Source organism: Marmota marmota, unplaced genomic scaffold (assembly GCF_001458135.2).
Source record: "Marmota marmota marmota unplaced genomic scaffold, marMar, whole genome shotgun sequence".
In the NCBI taxonomy this organism is placed as follows: Eukaryota; Metazoa; Chordata; class Mammalia; order Rodentia; family Sciuridae; genus Marmota; species Marmota marmota.
In genome coordinates, this window is record NW_026000082.1 from 27037303 (window position 1) to 27063564 (window position 26262).

The following is a 26262-nucleotide window of genomic DNA, read 5'->3' on the forward strand; positions in this document are numbered from 1 at the left end:
TGGTGCGTCCAGTCCTCCAAGACGTCCTGCCGGCTCTACTGTCCAGACCCTGCTACTCCGCCCCGGGCCAAGCCTCCGCACCTGTGGCCTGGTCCCTGTGGCAGCCTCCAGTCTGGCCGTCCAGCCTCCACACTTGCCTGCTCCCTCCACAAGTCAAACGGCAGCCAGTGCCCGGCGTGAAACTTAATTTAAACCTCATCAGTCCCCCGGGTAAAGCCTGCAGGGCGGTGGTGGAGGCTGGTACGGTGGCATAGAGGTTCATTATATTGTTCTCTCTACTTCTGTATAGATTTGGAAATTTCCATAATCAGAAGTTTAAAAAAAAAATAAAGTTAAGAGGCCTAGACCTAGCGTGCAGACGGTGGAACAAGGCTCTGCCGGTGTGATTGATTCAAGCATGGTTGGGCAGTGGTTCTGCGTCCTCACAGCAAATGAGAACCACAGGGAGAGGGTTTTTAAGTGCTAATGCCCTGGCCTCGCTCCCAGAGATTCCTTTCTAATTGGCCTGCGGTGGAGCCTGGCACCGGTGGTTTTCAGAAAGCCTACAGGGTGATTTAAACACGCACCGAGTTGAGGCCTCTGGTGGGGGAATCGCCTCTTACCACAGAGGTTCAAAGGCGCCTAGGTCCGGTGTGGCAGGGACTGCAGTTGGATCACAACTGAAGGGTTGTGACAACAGACAGCTTCTACTTCCATCAAAAAATGAAACAGTCGTTTATAACCAGCAAGCCTTGGTCAGCAAGGAGGAAGGGAAGACAATCCGTCCTCCTGGTCAGCGTGGGCAGGAGAGAGAGAGAGACGCCCCCAGCTGCTGAGAGAAGAGTGAACGAGGCAGCCCGAGGGCGCTCAGTCTTTAAACTGGTCATAGATTTTGGCCAGTCAATTTCTATTTTTAGAAATGCACCAGGGGAATTGGTCAGGGATACATGTAGTTTTACTTAAGAGGATATTTGTTGAAGTGTTAATTATAACATAAGACATAGATGAATTATCTAAATGTCCAACAATTGGGAATGGCTAAAAAAAAAAAACTATGATACCAAAAAAAAAAAAAAATTCTTTAGGAATTTAGATTAAAATTGGGTAGAGCTCCAGATTCTACCAAAAAGCCTATGGGACTCAGTCCTGGCCCATCTCTAGGATCTCTTTCTTCCCATCTTCCTCTCCCTTACTTTGTTCCATACACACTGGCCTCCTTTTTAGTCCATAACACACCAAACATGCGTCTGCCCTAGGGCCTTTGCACATCCTATTCCACCCACCTGGAATGTTCTTCCTCCACTGCATCTTAATATTCTTGGCACCAGCTGGTCATTCAGCTTACCTCCTCAAGTAACCTCTCCTACCTGTCCCCATTCCCAGCCCCTCTCTCTCCCATTTCAGGGTTTTGTTATCTTAAAAATAGTTATCACTATCTGAAATTGCTAGTTTAAGTGTTTTTTTTTTTTAATCTTTTTCCATCCCATCATTAGACCACAAGGTCCCCGAACACCGGGATCTTATCAGTCTTCTTCACTGCTAGATGCCTAACCCCTAGAACAGTGCACAGTAGAGTCTCAGGTAATATTTGCACATTGAAGAAAACAGAGGGATGACCTTTTGCATTTCATAGGTAGGGAAGGGTAGGCTGGGGAGGTCACAGCTGGTAAGAGGCAGAGCTAGAGTTCAGAGGTGGGTCTCCACCCCTGCATCCCATGACTTTTAGGCAGGTGGTCCTGGTGCCCTGGCCTTGCTGGTCAGGTGAGGCCTCCACAGCCCCCACTGCCTTCCATACAAGCCCTGGGATGACCACTGGGGGTTCATCTCATGGAAGCCACCACCATTCGATCCGCGTGGCAAGGCTGCACTTTTGATGTTCCTCTTTGGCTGCCTACAGGGACCAGGGCCAAAAACTGCCACCCAACCACCCTGCAAGGAGCTCCCTCCCAGTTGCCCACCGTGACAAACACGTGCTGGGCTTTCCTGCATGGGAGGACAGCGATTCTTCCCTGGTTGGAAGTCCTGCCAGGAGAAGGGCTGCCCACGCCTCCACCAAGTGTATCTGGAGCCCTGAGTCTGGGCCAGGCCTGGCGCTGGGGGTTGGGCTCGCGGGAATGAACGTGGCTGATTCCTGCCCTTAGGGACCAGGAGAGAGGACCAGACAGATAAACCAGAGCTCCTCGAACTCTAACATGCACGCCAATCATCTGTTTGCTCATCTGTGAGCTGGGGATGACACTACCTGCCCCACATTCCTTAGTCCCCAAACAAGAGAGGGGCTTTTGTAGACGACTGTACAAACTAACCCTCAAGCCGGAGGCGGAGGAATGGGTGGGAGCAGGTGTGAGACGGATAGGGAGGCTCTGGCACAGGGTCTGGGAGGAGGGAGGAGGCGGCCAGAGTTGCCAAACCAGGCTAACTCGTGGGCCCTGCTTCGTCCCCAGCGTTCCTTCTGCAGCACTGTGGCCGATGAGATCCGTTTCTCCCTCACCTGCCAGCGTCGGGTCAAGCACAAGCCACAGCCTCCCATGATGGTCAAGACTGACGCCGTCATCAACATGCACACATTCAATGACCGCCGGCTTCCGGGCAAGGACAGCATGACCTGCAGCACATCCTTAGCTCCTGTGTTCCCCTAGGCTCAGGTGGGGTGGGGACCACAGGCCTGACGCAAGGTAAAAGAAACTGGAAACTGGAAAGGATATCCCCATCCCCCACGCTGAGCTTGGGGACCAGAGCTACTGCCTGCATGTGGGGCCAGGAACTCTCGGCCCCGACCTACCAGGAAACCAGCAGGCCTCAGGCCCGCTGTGGGGGCTTCCTTCTCCTCCTGTCTCTTCTGTGGGTTTCTAAAGCTGCCAGCCAAGATAGCCAAGGCCAAAGGAAGCACATGCCTCTCTCAGGCCAAACTCGCCGCCCCCGCCCCCAACTTTCCTCTAGAGTCAGGCCACAGGAAATGGGAAATAGATCTTATATTGCCACTCCTTCCCCAAGAGCCCAAGCCTTCTTGGTCTTGACCATGAGACCAGAGATGCAAAACTAGGCACCTTGAGGATCTTAGAGTGGGGTTGCCAATGGAAACCCAAGGATGGTCATCCCCTGCAGCTGGGTAAAAGGAACGCTTCAGCCCCTGAGGGCTGTTCACATGGCCCTGATCTTCTAGACTTGGCTTGACCCATGGCAGCCCCTTGGCCAAGTTGAAGGCAGAATGAAAAAGAGGAGAGAAGAGAATGCACAGATAGAAGCCGCCATTTTGAATCCTTACGGATAATGTCCCAATGGCCCCCACTCCTCCAAAAGGGGTAATAGTCACCACAGATTCTCCACGTTCTGGCCACAGGACAGAGGACCCCATGCGTCTATCATAAAGGATGCCCAAAGATCCATCTGATATTTGAAGCCCAGGAGAGGAACTGTGGATTCCATGAAAAATCCACAAGCCCTTGACCCATGGACCTTGCTTTGCTGGTCACCAAGCTGTTTTCTAAACCTCGTTGGCATTTGGGAACCTGGGATCTGTGCCATCTACTCATCACCCACTCCCCATGCCTAGCCAGTTGAACTTGGCCTTACTTTCATCTTGAAAGAATGACCTCGATTGAAGTGAAAGTCAAGTTATCCCTTCTTAAAAGAGGGGTCAGTGTCCTATTGAACCGGCTAACTTTGGGGTAGGTGGGAAAATCCTGAGGAGAGCCAAATAACTCCTGCCTTGGAACAGAAGGTTTTGAGGAATGGGATAGATTCAGGCCCCAAGGGCAGGGAGGGAGAAGCTGCCTCCTGGAGAATTAACCAAAGACCCAACACAGAGACACATGCCCTCCTGGCCCCTGGTCTCTTCTCTGGAGCAGCTACGGCCTTGCTGGGCTTGGGGGAGAGAGCAACGTGTGGGCTGCCAGGGAGGGAGGCAGACCAGATGGTCTGGGGGTTCCACCTTGCTATCATGGATTTTCTAGAGGTCTGGGACTTTAAGATTCTTAGAGAAGAAGGAGACGTGAAGGGTGAGGTGCAAAGTGTCCTTAAAGAGTGCATTGTGGGGCCAGCAGGCCTCCCGTGGCCAAGGGTAGAGGATAATTTCTGGGCAAGGTAGAGAGGGCCGGAAGTTCTGGACTGAGGACCAGGGGACAACAGCCACTTCTCCCCCCTCTGTCCTGGTGCTGCTGGGAATCCAGTGAGAAGAGCCACGTTTCTGCCTCCAGGGCCTTCTCGGTGGGGGTGAAGCACCCTCCCTGGGCACATGTGATGGAGCCTGTCTCTCCTCCAGACTGAGCGGGACCCCCACCCCCATGGTTCCCAGAATCACAGCAGGACGGGCTACACTGGAGGAGGGACCCGAGGGCTAGACTGCAGTGGAGCCCAGGGCACAGATGATGGGAAAAGCCATGCTGTCGTGAGCTCTGCGGGGTCGCGGGAGTGTGCACGTGGATTTGTCTCTGTAAGAGTGAGCCTGGAGGTTGAGGGGGGGAAAACTGATCTGGACATATAATGTCCAGGGCACACAATAATAGGTGACCTTTTGGGATCTGGTGTGTGTGTGTGTGTGTATGTGTGTGCACTTGAGTGAACTGAGGACTAGGAAGACATATCTGAACCAGCAGTAGAACCCCATTTATGTAAAAACAGGAGAAGCCATGTCGTAACGGGGTTCTGACGAGTACACAGAGGTACGCATACAGGCACGGTGTGTCGGCTTGTGTGTGTGTGTGTGTGTGCGCACACACATTCATACACTGAATGGCAGAGGATGGAGGGCAGGTGAGGCCTGCAGCACAGCCAAATACATGTAAAAGGAGAAGCCATGTCATCAAGGGGGCCACGCGTGAGCCAGTGAGCACACGGGGAGGCTTGTGTGCCCAGCGGAGAGCAGGAGGTGGGCAGAACCAGACTGTCACGCAGCATGGGTCCACACATAGGGCATGTGAGGAGCATGTGGAACTGGAGTTTGTGACTGCGTGTGTGAGTGTGCTCGTGCCCAAGTGTTTGGACACACATGTGTGTTCCAGCTCACGGCAGGAGCAGAGACGGACAATCAACCAGGAAGGGGACATCAGGGTCGGTTTGCACTCCTATCACTGAGGGATTGTGTGTCACAGATATGGGGAGATGGCACGCGTGTGTGCACGGGTGACGTCCCCGTGGGGAATCCCTGCAGGGGCTCATGGCTGGTGACTCCTATGCTATAGGCAGAGTGCCCTGTTAGAAGGGAAAACAGCTTTGTATTTGTGATTCCTGATACCAGGACTCTAATGAACACATGTTTCGATTCCCTCCCACCAACCACAGTCATGGACCAGTGTCTCACTTTGTCAGATACGACTTCATAGCACATGCCACGTCCACGCTCATGGCTCACACGTGTGCTTCCGTGTAGGACGCTGTACGTGCGTGTCGTGTTCTTCTGAGGCTATGCACCTGTGGAGACTGTGATAGACAAAAGGGAAGTGACATGGGGTTGGAAGTTTTTCATAAAAGGAATGAAGAATGGTTGGATAAACAGGCACAATTCAACAAGGGCAGTCCCCAAAAGGTACTGAAATGGTTTCTAGACTCTTCCATGGAGGTGGGATGGCGCACTTCCTGGTCTGTCCCCTCCTCGCCTGTGTCCAGAGGTGTGGCTAGTGTTCAGCCTCTGGCTGATGTTCCAGAGACCAGCCCAACGGGCCAGGTGCACTGAGACGGCACTGCCTGGGGCCAAGCTGTCCCTCCCAGGGTGCTGAAGGTGGCGCTCCCTCTGTGAGGTGGGAGGGGAGGAGGGTGCTGAGGGAGGTGCTCTTGAGGCGGATCAAGAGTTCTTACGGTTGGGGCCTGTGCTGCCGCGGGGGGGGGTGCAGCTGAGCCGGGGCAGAGCCACGCCTGTGTGTGTGTCGGGGCACACGTGGAGTGACAGGAGGCAGGAAAGCTGGTGCAGATGGAGCAGAAGGTGGACGGTGCCTGAGCAGGTGCTTAAATATCCCCATCCGGTCCCACGTGCCAGCGCTGAGCAGAAGAAGGCCCTCTCCACAATGCCTGTGCCTGTCCACGTACTCATGCTGGCCAAACCGAGGAGAGGCCACCCCACCCGACAGTGAGCCCTCCTCTGCCCCTCCCTCCACCTGCTGTGGGCAGACAAGAATCCCTGAGAGCTCTGTTGGCATTGGGGTGGCCCCACTCTGCAAGTGTCTAACAAGAGGGAAGGTGCCCCACTGGCCAGTCAGCTGGACTCTACATCCCTGAGGATGGAGGGCCACCCCTCCTCAGTCCAGATGCTGCCTCCGCTGGAAGAGCTCAGCTGGGCTCTGCCCCAACAGCCTCACACCAGAAGATGCAAACCCTGGTCCAGGATGTGGGAGGGGTCCAAACCGCTTACCTCCTAGAAAGCAGAAGTCAGACCCGGGCACAGATTCACCAAGATGAGTCAGAAGCCCCTCCCTGCCTGCTTTTCCAAGGGGGGGGGGGTCCCGGGAGCAGCTTCTGCTTCCTCACTCAGCATGAAGTTGGCCCCTCCCTGAGTCACACCGCCGTGTGCACGCACATCAGAAAGCAGGTTCAACTCAGTGGCCCACATCTGGAGTGGCCTGCATGGATACCCATCTGGAAAGGCCTCATGATGTGGACAATTGTATGAGTTTAATAACATCTGGGACCAGCCAGTCCCATGGACAGATGAGAAAAAGAAAAAACTAATGGGCCCAGCTCTGTGAAGGGGTCTGTGGATTAGACACATCTGGAAGTTCCAGGTTGGATGGACACATCTGGAATGGGCCCAGACTCTTGCCACAGTGGAAGGGCCCTGCCCTCTGTCCCCAGGCTGGTTGGACTCAAGACCTCATTTCAGTCCTGATTTGCCCTGATGTTAAAATTTTCAGAGCTGAGGTGGTACACGAAGTCACCAAACAGTTTTAGGTAGAAGGTTAATGTTCTGTACAATATATATATGAATGTAAATATATATATATATAACTGTATGTATATATATATATATATGCACAGTGTATATACGCCCATAGCCCATGTGTATACCAGCCTTCCCCGCACGTCTGCAGAGTGTACGGGACCCAGCCGGTGTAGGTGGGGACCAGGTGAGAGATGGCAGCAAGGTCTGGGACAGAGGTTTCAGAAAGCCCTTAGGGGTGGGACAGGCCCTTCATCCATCAGAGATTGAAAAAGAGGGTAGAACCGTGCAGGGCTGGCAGGTGGGCCTCGTGTGGGGGCAGAAAGCAGCCACGGGACCTTGTCTGCATCCAGGAGTCAGAGGCAGGACGGTCTGGGACGCCTGGCCGGAGGAAGGGGCACACCCCAGGGCTGCGGTCCTGCCCACCTGCAGTCTCCGGGCAGGCGTGAAGCTCCACCTGGAGACACCCAGATGGGGGCTATTCTGGGCAGCAAAGGCCTCAGAGTGGTGCCACCACACAAGGACACCCCCAGCTTTGTAAAGAGAGGGACCTGAGGACATTGCCAGCATGCCACTACAATGTCCTGACGCCCTGGAGGTCACCACTCCTGCTCTCCTGGCCCCTGCCTATAGAACGGAGGACCTCACCTCACCCAACAGTTTGTCTCTGAGGCCTCCAGGTAGGAGCAAGCAGCCAGGGGCTCGGAAAAATGCCAGCTGAGAACGTGGTGCCCCTGCGACCCAGACGCACTCTCCAGGGGCCAGATGTCAGGGAACAATGGAGGAGACACACAGGTGAAAGGTGGGAGGCCAGAGGCAGCTCCCGTCCCAGCACAGCCCAGTGCCACCTGTCTGCCCGGTCCTCTGTGTCTTCCCCAGAGGGCAATTGGCAGAGAGCCCCAGCGAGCCACAGACCTGCTGGATCCATCCGTGCTCTGCACTTGCAGTTCTTTAGCCCCTCACGGGTCCGTGCACCTCTGGCCCACGCAGGGGAAGACAGAGCTGGAGTAGGCTTGGCTTCTGTGGCTTCTGCAGCCTGCCCTCTGCTTCGGCCCCAGGCATCAGTCTGCACTTAGCTCTGGGCCCTGGCCAAGTGCATCTAAATCCAGCCCCAAGGAGGATCCTGTCCTGGCCCCACTGGGACCAGAGGCTCCAGAGCCTTCATGCCACTGTGCTCCGAAACCCCAGCCACCCCTGCCTGGGCTGAATTCCTGGCTGGGCTTCTGTGATGGGGACCTCAGTTTCCAGCCCCTGGGCTGAGCCCCCTGGACAGTACCATGGGCCTCTGAGAGCCCTGGCCTGTCCCACCACCCAGACCAGAGTGCCTGGACACCCCTGCTCCCATTCAACAAGGTTCCCACACACTGGTCTCTGGGCCATTCAGGGGATGCCCTTTGTGGACATGCAGAATTTCTATGAATATAATTTTTTGTAAACATTTTGTAACAATTTGGGTTTCATAGTAACTGTGTTACTTGCCAATCACTCTAGGCTGATGTAAATAAATTTCCAAACAAATCCGATTATTTTCCTTTTTAAGACACTGTGATATATCAAAGTGCACAGTTTGCTGTATGAAGTAATATGGTTTTAAATTTTAAATAAAGAAATGTTTCTAGAAAACAGGGCCCCCTTGAGATGTGTTTTTCTGTTTCTTTTCTCTCTTTAGAACCAGGGGGTGCTGGACAGTTTGCTTTGGCTCTGTACCCCCTGGGATGACAAGGACATGGGCAGAAGGTTCTGGTGCTGATGAGGTGGGCGTCTCTAGCCCCGCCTTCCTGTTCTGTTTCAAATATGGGAGATGGAGTGTCTGTCCTTGAGACCAGTTGGCCTCTGTCTCCTCCTCTCTTGGGTACATCCCTCCCCAACTTATCATCCTCAAAGCTCCGTTGTGAATTGCCACGTCCTTAAGTGACCCTATCCCTTTTGTCACAGTTGGTGAGGTCTAGAGGACGTCTCGTTCGAGCGTGGCTGGTCAGAGGTCCTGCTAGAGCTTTTTGCAAACTGGAAATCAGAAAGCCGTAAGTTAGTCACTCTTTGGAGATGGAAGCTGTCTACATCAATCAGAGCTCAGTGTGGGAAATTTTAAGCAGAAAGAATTGAATACAGGGGTTTGCAACATGAATGTGAGGGATGAGAGCAAGGCCAGCCTAGGCCCCCAAGAAGGGCTCCCAGGACAATAGGGAACGGATCCACCAGGGGAGTGACATGACAGCTGTGACAAGAGACACACTCCACAGTTGCAGTCCGGGGTTCGAGAAGTCTGGATCAAGAAGCTGCTGCCTTCACCACCCGCGTTAATTGCTTCTCATCATCCAACTTGAAGATGGATAGTGGAATGATGCCGCAGAAAACCTCATAGTGCCACGACAAACAGCCCAGGAGGGAGAAGGAGCACTTCCCATAAGGCAAGCACTGTGCCAGGCTCTTAGCACATAATCCCTCTTTGCATTCTCTCCTCAGATGCCGACAAAGCTCAGACCCTTCAGTCCCAATGTCCAGGACCATTGGCACAGGCTCTGTGTCCCAGTTATAATCTCAGGACAGGCAGTGGCTGTGATTGGAACAGCTGGGGTCATGTGGTCACTTGAGGTCCAATCAGCTGTGGTCATGGGGAGAGAGAAGTCACAAAATATAGTCATGTGTACCCAGACTCATGGCTTTGGGAAAATGTTTGAACCCACTGAAGATTGTGGGTTGGCAGGCCCCCTAAAAGATGCACTCCCTTGTTCCATCAACGGACAAGGGCCAGGTAAGCCAGGCTGAGGCCCCGGAGATCTCTGCAGAATGGAGAGGAAGCCAGGACCTACTGAGCGATAGTGTCAGAGAGTTCTGGGTCTCAATTGGAGCCACAGCCCAAGGGGAGGCTTTGGGTCCAAGCCAGGTAGGAGGCAGGAAAAGGTCCTGGGCTGTCCATTAGCCACTGGAGGGCAGAAGTCCTGGGGCTCAGCATGTTGGGGCTCATGGTAGACTCCAGGTCCTGCGGGGAGTGAGGGGACATGGACAAGGGACAAGGTAGGAATGAGGGGACATGGTAGGAATGAGGCCTATGGTGGGGACAGAGCACCCACCTCTATTCATTCATTCATCACAGACTTAAAATTTTGTGCATGAGTCCCATCACCACCACCCACTGACTGTAACCTTGAACAAGCAACTGAACTTGCCTGAGCCTCCATCTCCTCATCTGTGACATGCATGACCATGAGAACCACCCCTCGTGCATCTGTGACACTCATCCCTCTCCAGATACTGGGGTGGCCCTGATGGTCTCTGGATTGGGCAGCAGGGGGGACGGAACCAGGCAGCCTCCCACCCTCTCTGAGAAGCCCTGACTCTGCCCCTCAGAGCCCTGCGCAGCTGCCTGCCCTCCCCGGCTCTCCATCCCGATCTCTGCCTCCAGGAAGCAAGGAAATGGTGGTGGGTCAGGCCTCCCCTGCACCCCGCCAAGAGCAGAGCTGGAGGGAGCAGCTTCTCACTACTCCTTCCCCAAGGAGGGACGTGCAGCCCCATCACCAAGTGCTCAGTACCAGCAGGCACTGCACCCCACACTTTGCCCCCATAGCCTACGGACTGCATGAGAGGGTAGGCTACTCTGCGGCTGTCCTGGCTGGGCCCCGGCTGCTGTGAGCATGGCCATGTTTGCCTTGGCCTCTCCTGGCCAGGGCCCTGTATGCCCCTCCCATCTCAGGAAACAGACATACACTGACTCCTAGTTCTGGTGCACAGGGCCTCCAGGGATGGAATGTTCTAGAAGGTTCTTCAGTCAGGGATCACTGTGGCAAGGAACAGAAACCCCTCAACCTCCCTGGAGAAAAACAGGGCTTCATCCTAAAGCACGTGACAAAGCAGACCAGTCCCCCCACCACCACCACCTCACTCTTTACCTCCCTCCCCGTTTCCTTGCTGGGGAAATGGTTGCCCCCACCTTGGTTTAGGTCCCTCCAGCCCTAGGGTCCAACAGGAACCACAGAGAGTGAAAATGTCCCCCAATCCAATCATCTGCCCTCCCCTCTCCCAAGAGGACTGGGTAGAGAAGTTCTCTCAGAGGGGCCACGTCTGAGCGGAACCTGCAGATGTACTCCTCCAACTCCACCTGGCCCCATGAAGAATCCCGTTCCAGTGAAGGGTTAGGTCCAGTCCTTCTGGGATGGCCTGAGCATGTGTTGCCCACAAACTTGCAGGGACTGCTGGGACTCCTGGATCTCAGTCAGCACAGTGAGCCTCTGCCCTCCTGCTCCCAGCTCCAAAGGCACAGCCCCCGGCCCACTCCATGAGGAGCAGTTCGCTCGGGTTCTGCCTCTTGTTCTGTCTTCTTTAAGTTTCAGAATGGGGAGAATAAGACACCCCCCCCAAAAGACTGTTGCAGGGATTCCATGACAGTGTTGGTGCCTGGCACTGACCAGCTCAGCCAACGCTAGTTCTGACCATGGAGGCAAAGCAAATGACTGGACTCCTCAAAATGCCAAGGGTCCGGCTAGTCCCAACACAAAGAAATCAGAAAACAAAGGTGACTCAAGACCCAGCTTTGAGATTCAAAAGTCTGGGTCCCAGTCTAAGATCAAAAACTTCTGGAAGCTTCCATACTTTCCAAATAAGACCAGAGACTCCACAAGTGGGAGGAGGGAGCCTGGGGAGGACCACTAGGCAGATATGGAGACACCTCAGAAAGACCCCAGCTCCTGCCGGCACATGCTGGTCCAATTGCCAGTCCTAGAGAGCCCTGGGGAGGGGACCCAGCAGTCTCCACTTGCATGAACTCAGCCCTGGGCCCGGGAAATATGCCTCTTGAGAGATCCTGCTCAGTGCCTCCTTCAGGACACCCTCCTTGGCAGCCAGTGACACAGTGGCCATCTTGCTGAGTGACATCCCATCTATACCCTGAGCATTGGCTCAGTGTCCATTTTCCCTGCCCTGCGTGGTTGTTAAAAAGAAGTGTTCAGTGATACTTGTTTAAAACACAATAAGGAAGGTCATTCAGAACCCTTGCAATGGATGCAGGGACTGTTGCAACAGGTCTTGCAACAAGTCCCAACCCTAAACACAGCGCAGGCACGTGGGGATTTATGGCCGAAGAGCAGGATGGTCGAGGGGATCAATGACTGGAAATGATAAGAGGGCACGTCAGGGCTAAGGGGGATCCTGGCTGGATTGACCCAGCCTGTTCTCACTGAGGACAGGCCAGGGTGGTCACACAGCAGCTGGGGGCTGAGAGAGGATGGTGGACCTGGCCAGACATCAAGGAGGCTCAGGCCTCGAGGGTGGGGGTTCTTGCTGAACTGACTCAGCAGGATTCTTTGCCAAAACTGACAAGTGTCAGAAGCCTGACTGCAGTGGAGCCAAGTGAAGACCCTTTGCCACAGCCAATGTCCTCCTTGAATGAATCAAGGAATCAGGGCTCCATTAAGAACTCTCCAGGGAAGGTCGTGGGACGGCAGCAAGGACCACGGGCGACCAAGCCAAGTACAGACCAGCGCTCCCCTCTGAGCTGGAAGGCTCCCTCAGCCATTACCCGATTCATCATCATTCTTGTGGCTGTTATTTAGGCAGCCCAGGCCAGGAGGCAGAGAGCTTGGAGGTTAGACAAGACAGCTCCGGAGCGGACTCTGGTTGGGTTCTTTTGTGGCCTCTCAGAGCAGAGGTCTGAGACCCCATGAGCTGGCTCCCACCCCCCGCAGGTCCCCAACAGCCTCCAGGTCAGGACCCTGCCAGCTCTCGAGCCTTCTCCAATGACAACCAGCACAGGAGACAGGGACAGAAGAAGTGATGAGTTCTGAGGCCCCTCCACTGTGCCTGGATGTTAAGCAGGAGACCTTGGACAAGTCACCAGCCTTGGCTCACCTGTGCAGGGAGGATGCCCACCTTGGCTGTCTCGGGGAACTCCCGGAAGGATGAAGGAACATTCCCGTACACTCGTGCACAAGGGCAGCCTGGGGCTCACTGTTCTCCAGGGCTCATTTCTGCTCCTCAGTCAGGTGGCGTCCCCCTCCCTCCTTTCCTTTTGTCCCCTGCCACCTGCCCAGGAGTAAGCCAAGGAGCAGGAGGTCAGAGCGGGTCACTCGGGGGCTCTAGGGGCTCCAGTGTCTCTTCCGAAAGCCCATCTGGGTCATGGCCAGGGCCTCGGTGACACTTTCTTGGGGAACAGAAGCCCGGTGTTTAAGGAGCATCTGTCATTATGGAAACAAAGTTGCCAGGCCATTTTTTCTTTCACTATTTTTACTGCGGTTTCATTATCTTATGCAAATGAGGCCGCTGATGAAGCCTTTCTGCAGGGTGGCCCACGCTGGGACCAGCTCCACGGAGGGGATTTATTGCCTGCCTAGGCCTCCAGACAGGATCCGGGATGAGGAGGCCCCGTGGAGATGGCTTCCCGAGCAGCAGCCCCGCCCTGGGACACTCGGCTGCCCTCCAGACAGCCCACAAGGCCCGCCTCCATCCCAGGAGAGCCCTGTCCTTCATCTTCAAAGACCCAAGCCTCAGCCCAGTGTGGCTCAGGCCTCTGGCCTCAATTCCCCAACAGCGGAAGCCCCTTGAAGACTGAGTTGCTGGTACCCAGCAGGACACAGGGGAAATGATGGGGAGCCAGATGTATTCAATGCCTAATGGGCACCAGGCCCCACCGTGCTAGGAGTCAGGTACAGGATTGTCCTCTGAGTCTGGGACCCTCCTCCACTGGGAAGAGACCCCTGAGACAAGGTAAAAATGGAGGTGGGAATGCAAGATGCTGAAGGGTGCAGCTGCCTCCGTGGGCAACCTATCCTTCAAGGCACTCTGGGAACCAGCCTCCACCATGCCACTCAAGAGCTTCCCACTGGAGGGGTGAGAGAGTGGGGTGCGTATACACCAAGTCCTGGCAATCTCTGATCCAGGGCTGATCTCCAGAGGTGATCAATACCAGGTATCTGTGGCATGTCACGGGTGGCAAGGAGGGCTCTGGACAAGGACAAGGCCTCAGGCAGAGCAATGCACATGTTAGCAGTGGGACATGAGTGGCTTACACCGAAGTGTAAGGGCAAGGGATGTGTGGGAGACCCTGACAGCATGTTATGATCCCATTTCACAGATGAAGAAATGGAGGCACAGAGACCAGATAACTTGCCCAAGGTCCAGTGAGTAGGTGCAAAGCAGTCTAACCCAGGACTCTCTGCCTGTCCAACTCAAGAAGCCAATAGTGCCTCCCTACCCCTTGGCCCTCCATATCTCTCTCACAGTGTGAGCTCCTGGGGCATCTGCCCAGCCCTCACCCATGCTCCTTCCTATAGCCCTGGCCTTGCTGACAGCCCCTACAACCCTGCCAGCTCCAGGCTGTCTCCCAGGCCAGTTTCTCCCAGTGTGCAGTATACTGACAAAGCACACACCTTCCCCAGGGAGTCCCTATGCAGAGATTTTCCTCCAAGAAGCTGCAGACCTCTGTCCAATCCCACTGGCCCAAAGCCTTCACTCAGTTTTCTATTAAGACTAGATTCCACTTTTGTATAACTCTGAGGGTCTCCCTCCATTTCCATGCAATTTCCCTTCTCTTTCCCTTTCCCTCCCATCTCTCATCCCTATTTAATGTTAATCTTCTTCTCATGCTCTTCGACCATACTCTGTTCTTAGTTACTCTCCTTATATCAAAGAACACATTTGGCATTTATTTTTTAGGGATTGGCTAGCTTCACTTAGCATAATCTGCTCTAATGCCATCCATTTCCCTGTAAATTCTATGATTTTGTCATTTTTTAATGCAGAGTAATACTCCATTTGTGTTATAAATGCCACATTTTTTTTATCCATTCATCTATTGAAGGGCATCTAGGTTGGTTCCACAGTCTTGCTATTGTGAATTGTGCTGCTATGAACATCGATGTAGCAGTGTCCCTGTAGCATGCTCTTTTTAGGTCCAACAATAAAAAATTAAAAAAATAAAAAAATAAATAAAAAAATAAATAAAAAAAAGGTAGTTTGTATTCAACATTAAAAAAAAAAAAGACTCAAAAAAAAAAAGACTAGATTCCCCTCTGTATTAGTCAGCTTTTTGTTACCATAACACAATACCTGAGACAAGCTAACTTTGTAACGAAAAGAGGTTTATTTAGTTCACAGTTTTGGAGGCTCAGGGTCATGGTGCCTGTCAGTTTATCCTCACCAGTTCAGTTGCGTCCTCCCTCCCCCAACCCAGCCTTGGGTCACTAAAAATTCCCTAAACTCTGATAAGACATCTATGGGACAGGAAGAAAGCCAAGCATTTCATGAGAACTTCTAAGCATGGTGCTTTAAAAAGTCACTTTCCTCTATCAGGGCCAGATCCTTATCTCCCAGGGGTTGGGTGGTGATGAGATTAAAGATATGGAAAACCAGAAGCTCCCCAGCCCCATTCACCTGTAGGTAAAGGTGAGATCATAACAGCTGCCAGGACCCAAATGTCACTTACTCTGGGCCCTCTTGCATGACCCAGACTTCCAGTCCCTTGGGTTCAAGGGACAGTCCCCTCTGAACTTGGAATCACCCTCCCACCTGAAGACTGAGGACGCTGATGTTCAGCCTTTTCTTATGCAGGAGGAATTGTCCTTGATAATAAAAACAATAGGTGGCAGCCAGTTGAGCCACAGCCCCAGACCTGGCACCTTGCCTGTCTCCCTTCATGCTTCATCTGGCCCGACTCTCACCCTATGAGCTGGGAGGAGTCGCCTCCCTGTTTACACACAAGGAAACAGGCCCAGAGAAGAGGAATCACCCGCAATCACCCAGAAGGCAGTGGAATGAGGCCTCCAGTCTGAGACCGCTGTTTCGCAGATTTGGCAAATGAGAAAATGAATAAATGAAGGAGTGAATCAGAAAACAGAGACTGGGAAAAACAGCTTATGGGGGGAAAAAAAATCCAGACTTGATTGAGCCAAAAACGAGAATTACTAATTACAGTCACTCACAAGAACGACCTACCATTTATGCCTAATTGCGGTGCAGTCCAATAACAATCATGCACATCAATAAATGTGTCAGATTAACTTGGTTGTAAGTTTTATTTGATCACAACACTCAACCCCGTTTGCGGTCGCTCCGACATGGGAGAGAGTGTGGCCATGGTGCCTGGTCCTCGTGGTCACTTCCGGCTACACCAGGAGGACGGTGGGTGCTGGAAAGGAAGCGGAAGGTGGGAGAGGAAGGCAGCATCTCTTCCCTCTGCCGCAGCGCGCCTCTACCCTGGCAGGCTCCGGAAAGCAGTTTGGCAGGGGGTCTTTGCAGGGCGTGCAGAACGCATCGCGAGCCTCCCTCCCTTCCTCACTGCCAAAGGCAGCTTCCTAATTAGAACATCCATAACCCTCAGCATCTGCTTCAAGAGAATTCAGCTGCTCAAAGACGGGGAAGTCCATTAACTTTATTGCACGAAACGTCGGACGTGTTTTTAGACAGAGGATCACTGCCAAGTGAGATAAACTGCCTGGACCTGCCAGAGGCATGGGCCAGGACTTCCTGCCGCCCTGGGCTGGGTCCTCAGGACTCCCCACTCTCTATCCAAAGCCCTGGGGTGGCGCCCTGTCTCCCGGGGAGGCTGGAGCCAGGGTAATGGTGACTTTCAAATGCAGGTGTAGCCCAAGCCCCCAGCGAGCACTGTGCAGACCCGCAGCCTGCTGGATGTCAGCGCCAGATAGCAAACATCTGACTCCCAGAATGCACCGGGATCCCCACCCCATAGCTGGGCAGCTGGTGCCTGTATCAGCGGGAGTTGGATGAGCTGGTGTCACTAGAAGCAGTAAAGCGTGGTGGCTCAGAACAGGTTTTGGAAGCAGTTTTTCCTGGAACTGAATCTCGCTCTGCTGCTCAGGAGTCTCTGTGAGATCTGGGGGAAAGGACCTATGATCCAGAGGCTGTTCTGTAAAATGGACCAATGCCCACCTCTGGGTTGGCTGGAACCTTTAGCACAGTGCCTGGTGGGCAGTAAGGCTCTGTAAGCGAGAGCAGCCCTCCTGAGTCTGCAGCGAGAGACACCCAGGCTGGGCGTGGCGAGAGTGGGCTCCCTAGGAAGCCGCCCAGTCCTGGCTGCTCTCCCAGCTCCTCCATGGGACTTCATCCCCTGGGCCGTCAGTGTCCTCATCTGTAAAATGGGGTTGTATTCCCTGGACTCCTTTCCTCACAGGAGGATCAAGAAGGTACAGAAGGGTTGGAAGGCCATTAACAGGGTGTCCCAAGGAGCCACATCAGCCCTCTGGTTACTGAGATGGCGACCTGATGTCTAGCACTCCCCGGGATGTGCCAGGCCCTCCGTTGGCTCCCGGTTGGGCTTCCCCAGCTCTGCTCCACACCCACAGCACAGCCCTCCCGCCTTCTCCAGAGTCACACGGTCCCCATGGGGCACAGCCACAGACTCCCCGCCCTTGATGGATGTCTTCCCAAGGGGGCCTCCCAGGGCCTCCCTTCTCAGACTCAGCTCCCTTCTTAATATGAGTAATTAGCCGAAAGGCTCAGAGGGGGAGGCCGCAGCCATGGCAATCGACCCCCGTGATTTCCAAGCCGTGGGGAGAGCCCAATTTCGCTCGGATCCGGGTGCTGTAAATCCCCATCAAGCTAAGAAAATATAGTGCAATTTAGAAACACTGATACGGCAATAAAACACAGATCTCCCACAAATGGAACTCGGCAACATCTAAAAATGGAGCCATACATTACCAGGCCCACGAACGCCCTCCAGGCACGCGACACTGGGAGGGGTTGGGGGAGCTTTGAGTTCAAGTGGATCTTTCTTTTCCGGATGAAGGCAGGGTCACCCGCAGCTGGCACCGGAGTCCCTCTAGGGCAGGCTCCAGAGAAGGGTCTCAGCAGGGCTCCCCAGCTGGAGCGGCCTGTGGCCTGCCCCTGGTCATGCCCGGCTTCTGGGGGTAGCCGGCTCGAAGGGTGGGAAGGGAGAGAGGGGAGGAGGGAGAGGAACGTAGTGTGTGCCACTGGGTCCTCACAGGTGTCTGTATTTGTCGTAGGAAGACACGACCTTCAGGGCTTGTTCAAGGTGACCCCTGTGGAAGTGATGATAGCTGAACTTGTACTTGAACTCCCACCCGTCGGCCTCTCTCTAGTCTTCCTGCCCGGCTCAGGTCTCAGCCCTTCACTCTGCTTCCCAGGATCTCTAGTCTGTGCTCTAGCCCCATCTGTGAAGGCCACAGGAGGCCAGAGGGCGGGCTCTCCCCGAGGATGGAGCTGGAAAGCCGGAGGGCTTTAGGATGGGTGAGGGCGGACCGGGGCCCCCCCAACCCCAATACTTCCAATTCTCCCTCAGAGAGGCCAAGGGACCCCGAATGGCCTCTGCCCGGGACACACTCAACCCCTCCCACCAATGCACTGGCTGCTTACCCACCTGCACACAGGCATGCTCTGTGCACACACACACACGCACACACACACTACTCAGCCCAACGCCTACACTTTTGTTTAGTTTGGTCTCTCCATCAGCCCGGGAACCTCATAGGAACAGAGACAAATGTGTCTGTGGCCTTTGACCGACTCCCAGTCATTGGACAAAGCACAGTTCATTGTCTGGGATGCTCCGGGAATAGCTTTCACAAGCTTCTGTGGAAACCAGGGCGCCAGGACCCCAGTTAGGGAAGAGAATCCAAGCTTCTCTGTAATCTGTGTGTCCAACTTATAGCTCTGGATCAGACAGACCTGGGTTTGAGTTCCAGCTCTGCCACCTGCTAGTTGTAGGACATCTTGTGGAACTTAACCCAGTCTCAGTTTCCACATCTGTGCAACAGTTAACGATAGGTCTTGCCTGGAGGGTGTGGCATGGATTTAGTGAGATGAGACATAAAAAGAACTTAGCACAACCTCGTTGACCCCCAGGATCTGCAGTGATTGCCACCGGGACTCCCCCAAAGATACCAAAAATCTGCAGATTCTCAGGTCCCTTCTATAAAATGGCCCAGTGTTTGCATATAACCTACACAGTCCTCTTGGATAGTTCCAATCCTCTCTAGATCCCTTGTAATGCCAATACAATGTAAGTGCTATGTAAATAGTTGTTATCTTCTATTGTTTAAAGAATAACGACAAAAAAAAAAAAAAAAGCTGTACATGTTCAGCATGGAGAGTTTTTTCCTAACAATTTTTTTTTATCTGTGGCTGGTTGAATCCATGAGTGCAGAGTCCGTGGATATGGGGAGCTGGCTGTCCTTGGCAGCTCGAGGGTGACCGACAGATACCAGTGGCAGTGGTCAGGAGAGGGCAGGCCACAGCCGACCCCAGCGTCTTGGAGGCTTAACACGTCCATCTTTATTTCTCCTGCCCATTTATTCCTCTGGGGGTCTGACTGCCCTCCATTGTGGAAACCAGTGGCACAGGCCGATTTTGATGGTGGGGTCCATCTTGTGGCTCGACCACCTCAACCGAGACCTTTATGGTTGCCTGAGCCCAGGGACGAATGGGCTGAAGAATCCTGTGAGTGCTTGTGACCACCTGAGCCTCGCAGTGACACCCTTTCTTCACTCACATCTCGGAGGCCAGAGCTGGACATGTGACTGCAGGGCCCCTTCCTGGTGTTCATTCCACATTGGTATCTGAGCCCCAGAGCCAGCCCACACCCTGCCCCCAATCTCCACGTTCCCCACTTCTTTCTGTCCTGTGTCTTCCCAAAACGCAGCAGAGGAATCGCGAGCTCCCCGCTTCCCTGGGCTGCAGCCTTCGGTGGCCCCAGGAGGAGGCTCCTGGCAGGGGAGGGGGCTTCTGCTATTTCTGTGCCCCCCCCCCCCCGCCACCTCTTTCCGCTCACTCCAGGGCCATCGCTGATTTGGCAACAACCCAGAATTCAGGCCTCGGCATCTGATGGCACTTGTGCCTCAGAGGGTCAGGGAGAAGCGTCCCTTGTCCTCAGAAGGACCAGGTCAATGGAAGAGTCAGAAAGGACTAGGTGGAGCCCAGATCTCCCCCCCACCCCTGTGGAGGCCATCTGTGGGCAAGTCAGGTGTTTCCTGCTCCTGGCAGATGAGTGAAGCCGCAGGGGGCAAAGGCAGGGGCGCAGGAAGGAGCGACTCCCACAGGGGGATGTTATGGAAAGTGGAGTTGGCTGCACAGAGGGGAGACTGGAGTTGGGCAGAGGACAATCAAGGTCCCTGAAAGTGGAGTCTTGTGGAACTGACAAGGACAGGGACAAGAGCACAGCACCTGTATGGGATTGGGAAGTCCTACCGCCTCAAAGTTGTGTGACTTTGGCTCCATTACCCAACCTCTCTGACATGCTCAGAGGCTCCACCTTGTGAGCTTGTAAAAATGGATGTGAAATGTGCAGCCCCTTGGGTTTGGATCTCAGTGGATAGACCTGGGAGGGGGAGACAGGGGTCCATTCTGGAGGTGCTGGGCCACTTGGGTGGGCGAAGGAGATTCCCTGCCCAGATCCCCTCCCTTGGGCAGTGCATTCATCCCTCGCGGCTGTGGTGATGGCTGGTCCTGGCTCCCAGAAGTCTCAAGCACCTCTCCCCATGAGGTGATGCCTCCAATCTCCCCCCACCTACAGGAGGCAGCTCAGCCAGTGGCCTTAGAAATGGCCGCACAAAAGCCTTGCTTGCCCTTTCCTCAAGATGGGACCTGTGCTTCGGAGACCTCAGGCCCTTTGCTCTTGCCTGGCCTTACCTGCTCCCCCTCCCTTTCTTCCCAGAGCGTCTCCCACTGTTTGGGAAGCCCCACCCTCTTGGGCTCTGTTTCTGACAGGTGCCCTGTGGGGTTCCAGGGTGCAGGGCCTGGGGTACAGGGGGCTGACCTCCAGCTGGCCCGGCAGAGCAGCCAGACACTGAGCCACATGCCGAGTCAACTCTGTTCCCCCAGCCTGGGGACACTGGCCCCAAACTGCTGCAAGTCAGGAGAGGCATTAGGTTCCAGCTTCAGGGAGAGAGGGGGGCAGAGGAGGGAGGAAGAAGAAACTCACGACTCTTCCTATTTCTCTATTTATTGCTTTATTCGTGGAAGGCTTATCCCCATGCACTTAAACGGGATTTGAGGAGCTTAAAACTAAATGCATTTAAAAGGGAACCATTGGAAAAGCAAAATAGCACAAGAACCGTGTCAGACGAGCGCAATATTTTATTTCCTCGGAGGCTCACGGGGATAATGAAGGCAGAGCCTCTCACTTAGGCCACCCAGAAAGTGGGAAGCTCAAGGGGCGTCATCAGATCCCCCTGATTCACTGGGAATTCCTCCTGGCCTTGGAGGTCCCTCTGAGGTGTCTTCCCCATCCAACCCCAGAACTGTGTCCCCTGTGCTATAACCAGAGGAGGCAAGGAAGCCAGGCCCTGCCCCTGGCACTTGGCAGGGCCCCAGAGAGTCGCCGGGGGGTGCAGAGGTGGGGGAGCATGCAGGAAGCTCCTCTCCAGCGCTGTCCTGAGGAGCAGCTTCCGGTGCAGAGCAGCCCTGGGAAGGAAACCCGGAGGAGGCCCCGGGGAGCAAAGGCTGGTGTGTTCCAGGCAAGAGGGGCAGAATCTCTAAGGACCCAGAAGAACTGGTGCCCAACCCAGGCTGCAGACTGGCAGCAGAAGCCAGAAGAGCATCCCTCTATCCCACTGGCACTTGAAGAGCCCCAGAGAAATTGTAGTTTCCACCGCAACATCCCCCTTCTATGACGGGAAAACTGAGGTTTCAAGGAGCAAAAATAGATGACCAAAAAAAAAAAAAGAACACAGATGCTAAACCACTCTGCTTGGTTCAAATTCTGGCTCTGCCACCTTCCAGCTGTGTGTCTTTGGGTAAGTCCCTTGGCCCCTCTGAACCTTGATTTTTCTCTCCTATAATAAGAGAAATAATAACTTCCCCCAGAGGTAGTTATGGGAATTAGATTGGAAGGTGTAACTGAAGTGTCAGACCCATAAAACATCCTCAATATATAGTAGCTTTATTAGAAGATCATTCTGATCAACTCAATATTTACAGAGTACTTGGTGGAATTCATTAAGGAATCTAGTCCAAATCCGCCAGTGCTCCTCTCCTGGCTGGTGACAATGCCAAGCAACCCTCCACAGCCAGTTATTCTGGTGTCATGTGGATGCAGCTACTGAAACATAACACTCTAGAAGGCAGGGCCACCCAAAGCCACCTGCCCCTCTCTCCATCCTTGGAAAAGGGATTGTGAACTCTCACACGTGCATGAGGTTCTGCCCGACCACCAGATGCCTACGGAGGCCTAAGGGGGAGAGGTCCCAGGAGAGCCCAGGGGGTGGGAGGCTGGAGGGCAGCTGTTGAGGATGGGAGGGCGGGGTGAATGGTGGCAGGAAGTGAACCTCAGGAGGTGAGAGATGGGGGGTGAGCTCCAGGGGACCAAGTGAAGACTCAGGGGTCAGAGGTTAAAGGTGAACATCAAGAGGTCAGGACTGGAGGTGAGGGTTGAGGGCACGAGCTTAAATGGGGCTCCCAGAGGTCAGGGGCTGGAGGTGAGCCTTGGCAGGTGGGAGTCCCGGCCCGAGGACGAGGGCAGTGAGCCTTTGGGCGTGTGTGAGCGTGTCTCAGGAAGTGGGTTAGTTTCCTCTTGCTGCTGTAACTCATCCCCATTCTATACCTGTGTCTCCCTGCCCCTCCCCTCCTGTCCCCCACTCTCTTTCCTCCTTTCTCCAGGTTGGCCTGCTGGGCTCCAGGACAGCTTCCGAGCAGCAGGAGGGCAGGGTCGCTTAGCTCTGAATCAGCGCTGCCACAGGAAGACGCCTTGCGAGGGACATTTCCTGCCACCTGTTATTCATAAATCCTAGACACGTTTATTGAGTGCTGAGCACTGAGCTCCGTGGAAAGGATCCAACAGCGAGCCAGACAGAGGCAGTGGGCGTCCTGCCTTCCTGGACTCTGCCACCTAGCAGGCCACTCCTAGGACGCCTCCGGGGCTGCAGGAGGCCCTCACCAGCCCGGCCCAGTCCCCCATCCATTTTCCAAGAATGTTCGAGTCAGCTGCCACCTGAATCCATGGATAATAATGAACATACTTTATATACAAACAGAGATATGAAAAATTGTGCTCTATGTGTGTAATAAGAATTGTGATGCATTCCGCTGTCATGTATTTAAAAAATAGAAGCAATTTAAAAAAACTGAATCATATTAACTTGTGGTAATTGTGTTGGAAACCAAGATGATATAGCTCAAAATCATCATGTCCGTTAATTGGCTGAGTTGTTCTGTTATCTAGGCACCTGGGGTTAGATACGCCCAAAAAATCTGTGGGGCAGAGACACCATATATCACTGTGGCTTGCATCTCTTCCCTGCTCCGTGCTCAGGACTGTCAATGTGGGCGTTTTGAAACCAGAAGTATTTACACCATGGAACCTGGCATACGCCACCCGGCAGGCATTTTTTTTGAGAGTCGGTCACTAAACATTTACAGCACACCGCCCCCTGCTCCTCGATACGGAATCCTGACCATCTTGGGCCATCGTGGCTCTTGGCTGGAAATTATAAGAGAGGAGGTGGGAGCCTTGGTTGGGGACACTCTGAGCCCTCCATTTCATCCTCATCGACCTCTGGATGGGTGACAGACACACGGGCCCTGGATCGCCATCTCCCAGGCAGGGGCCTCTTGCCCAAGGTTCTGGCCTCAGCTCCTCCAAATAAAATCCAAGCTCTGCTGCGCCATCAGAAAACAGCTGTTCCGCCAAAGCTCGCAGGACTTCATTCTGATTGCAGACGCAGCTGGACCGCAGCTCCCAGGCCGGCGTGTAACTAACTTTCACTTTACTCACATTCTCAGGAAAATTGACGATTTTCTGCCGTTTTATTACACTTGACGATAATTTAAAAGGCAGGTTTAGTGCGTCCATAAAACCCACTTTGCAACAAGCTTGTGGTAGTAGAAAAATATATTTGGCCAAGGTCTTTTGTTTGGTGTCAAGGAACAGAGACCAGGATGCCTGCACCCCACCCCCGCCCGACAGCGGCCTCCTCTGCTCCGGGAACCCCAGTCCCTGGTCATCTCCCTTCGGGGAGGTGGTGGGGCTGGCCCCAGCCTCTTTCCTGCAGGTCCCCAGCTCAGCCAGACTGAGCCGAATGGCACGGGCCTCACCCCTGAGGATCACAGCTCAAGAACCATGGCTCCTGGGGACTCCAGCCACGTGGGACACTCCGACCGACCCCTCCATTGAGGTCCTCCAAGGGCAAAGCTGGCTTCCAAAGGGGAATTTATAGCCAGCTAATCAAAGCTTAATTACACCAGCTCAGCGGGCTCCAGCTGAACTCAGGCCGGAATGGTTTTGCTCGGAAACTTTTTATGAGCTTAAGCAGAAGCAGCAAATTAGCAGAAGCGAGAGGGAACTCACCCTGCCTTCCCCGTGGCCCGAGCTGGGAATCTGCAGTCACACTGCAGAGTGACGGGGAGGCAGAGGGGCGCGCACCAGCAGCCCAGGTGTGGGCCCCGTGGACACAGGCTGGCACTAGAGACTCAAGCTCCGGACCCCTCCCCTGGGGGACGATGGGGCGGCCTGACATCTCCTCCCCTTGTCTCCCTCTGCGGCCACCAGGCATTGCTGAAGGACATCACGCTCCGGAGGCGTGGAATCCCTCCCCACTTGTAGGCATCCTCTCTCCTGGATTCTTGACTCCTGCTGCTTCTGATCAAAACACTCTTCTCCCTCCCCCGTCCATATTTCAAAATTCCTCTCCTTGGCACAAATCATCCGTCCGCCATCTAACGCCACTCTTGTTCCACCAAGGAACTGCTCCTGGTGGGGGGATGGGACGGGAACCAGCACTCATTAACCAGAATCGGGAATGCCTCCAGACCCCACTCTACACCCTGCGCCCACGCCCTCCTGAATACGCACCCCACACTCCTGGAGAGACGGCAACTTTGTAGTCACGTTGAGCCACACGAACCTGAGTTTGACTCTCATCACGGCCACCAACTAAAAGGTAGTTGTTAGGCCAGTAGTTCAACCTGTCTGGCCCTCAGCCTCCTTCTCTGTAACATGGGAATTATAAAATCCACAGCAGGAGGTGACCCAGAGAAGTTCCATTAGGTAACCCCGGCGGGTAATGCCACACCCGCACGCGGTAGCCTTCACCCAGCCACAGTTATTGTACTCGATCACTCAATAGAAAGTCGAAATCCATAGATTACAATGGCCTCCTAAAAGGGGGACCTGGGGTTCCAGAAAGAAGAAGGAACCTCCACACCCCCAGTTCTGTCATCAGTGGTCACACACAAAAGGCGCCAACTCTGCAGCCAGACGGGAAGAGGGTCCCCCAAGGGAGGGCAGGCGAATAACAGCATAAAGCAGAACTTGGCCTGGCACAAAAGAAACGCAGGGCCCTGCAGCCTGGGGCTGCGCAGGGCAGGGGTCTCCTGCAGAAAACGGGGGTCAGAGTGCAACTCCCAGGGGTGCCAGGCAGGAGGGAGCCGGGTGCAGGGCTGGTTTCAATTGTCAGTTTCAGTGGGTTCCTGGAATTCATCATTTTATTTACGGATTACAAAAGGACTGAGACCCGCGACCGCCCACGTCCACGCTTCCTCTCAACTTTATGAACTTCTCCAACAATGAATAAAACCGCTCTGGCATGACAGGCTCCTGTATTATTCTGCGCGGATTCTTTATTCCTAATGTCATCAATTACAATAATCAGATCGCTGTAACACAGGGCCGCTGCGGAGGGGCAGGCGTGCGAGACCAGGGCTGTTGAGAAGTGCTCACTCGTGCTCCTAAAGCACCGTGAGATGGCTGGGAAATGTGATTGCCCTTAAGTTTTAAATTACCTGCAATCATTAAAATAATCTAGTTCATATTCATAAAGCCGTGATTATATTTTACATACCCAGTAAACACTTTATGAGAAAAACCCACAATTCTGAGACGGAATAAAGAGGCTCGATCTGGCGGTGTCAAAATGCTAAGTCGTGTTGGCGTGAAATCAGCCCAACACACCGAGGTGGGAGTCAAACGCTGTCCATGGAACGGATTCTGTGCCCTGGAGGTGGGTGGTGGGGTGGGCTTGCAGAGGGTACTAGGTGGACAAAGAGGGAAAGGGTGGGCAACAGAAGACAGCACATGTCAGGAGCTTCTGTATGAATCTCCGACCTGGATATCTGGGTAACTCTGTCCATTTGACTCACGAGATGCCCGTTGGGGAAAGGTCATGTGGCATGCTCAGCACCATGAAAGAGGAAATCTCATTATTCTTATTTGATACATGGAAAAACTGAAGCTCAGAGAGGTTAAGTGATTTTCCTAAGATCCCACAGTAAGCGAGGAAGTCAGACTCCAAACCCAAGTCTGGGTGACTCTCAAGCCCACACCCCACACTTGGTTAGGTGCCAGGTCCAAGGTCAGGTGGTAGACAATAGCAGACTGGTGCCCTGCTGGCTGGCTGAGGAATGTGGCTGGCCTTGATACCTGATCACCTCGGGTATCAAGCACTCTTTATTGTGCCCTGTCATATTGTGATAGGGTCCCCCTTGTCCTCAGTGTTGGTGGAGTGTCCTGTGTGAAA

The 26262-nt window shown here is 53.9% G+C and overlaps 1 protein-coding gene across 2 annotated transcripts in view; it reads left to right on the forward strand.

Annotated features, from left to right (window-relative positions):
• The window catches only part of Grik3 (glutamate ionotropic receptor kainate type subunit 3), a 104141-nt gene extending 78339 nt beyond the window's left edge, over window positions 1-25802 (forward strand). Inside the window, exons 15-17 of one of the 2 annotated variants that reach the window (XR_007352102.1) lie at window positions 2424-4078; window positions 17750-17760; window positions 25791-25802. Coding sequence is in view for 1 of the 2 variants with exons in the window: in XM_015484746.2 (XP_015340232.2) it covers window positions 2424-2618 (195 nt within the window). In the remaining variant the exon portion in view is untranslated. Of the gene's footprint in view, window positions 1-2423; window positions 6625-17749; window positions 17761-25790 lie in introns of those variants that run through there. The other variant, XM_015484746.2, reaches the window with a different exon arrangement.
• The last annotated feature ends 460 nt before the right edge of the window (window positions 25803-26262 follow it).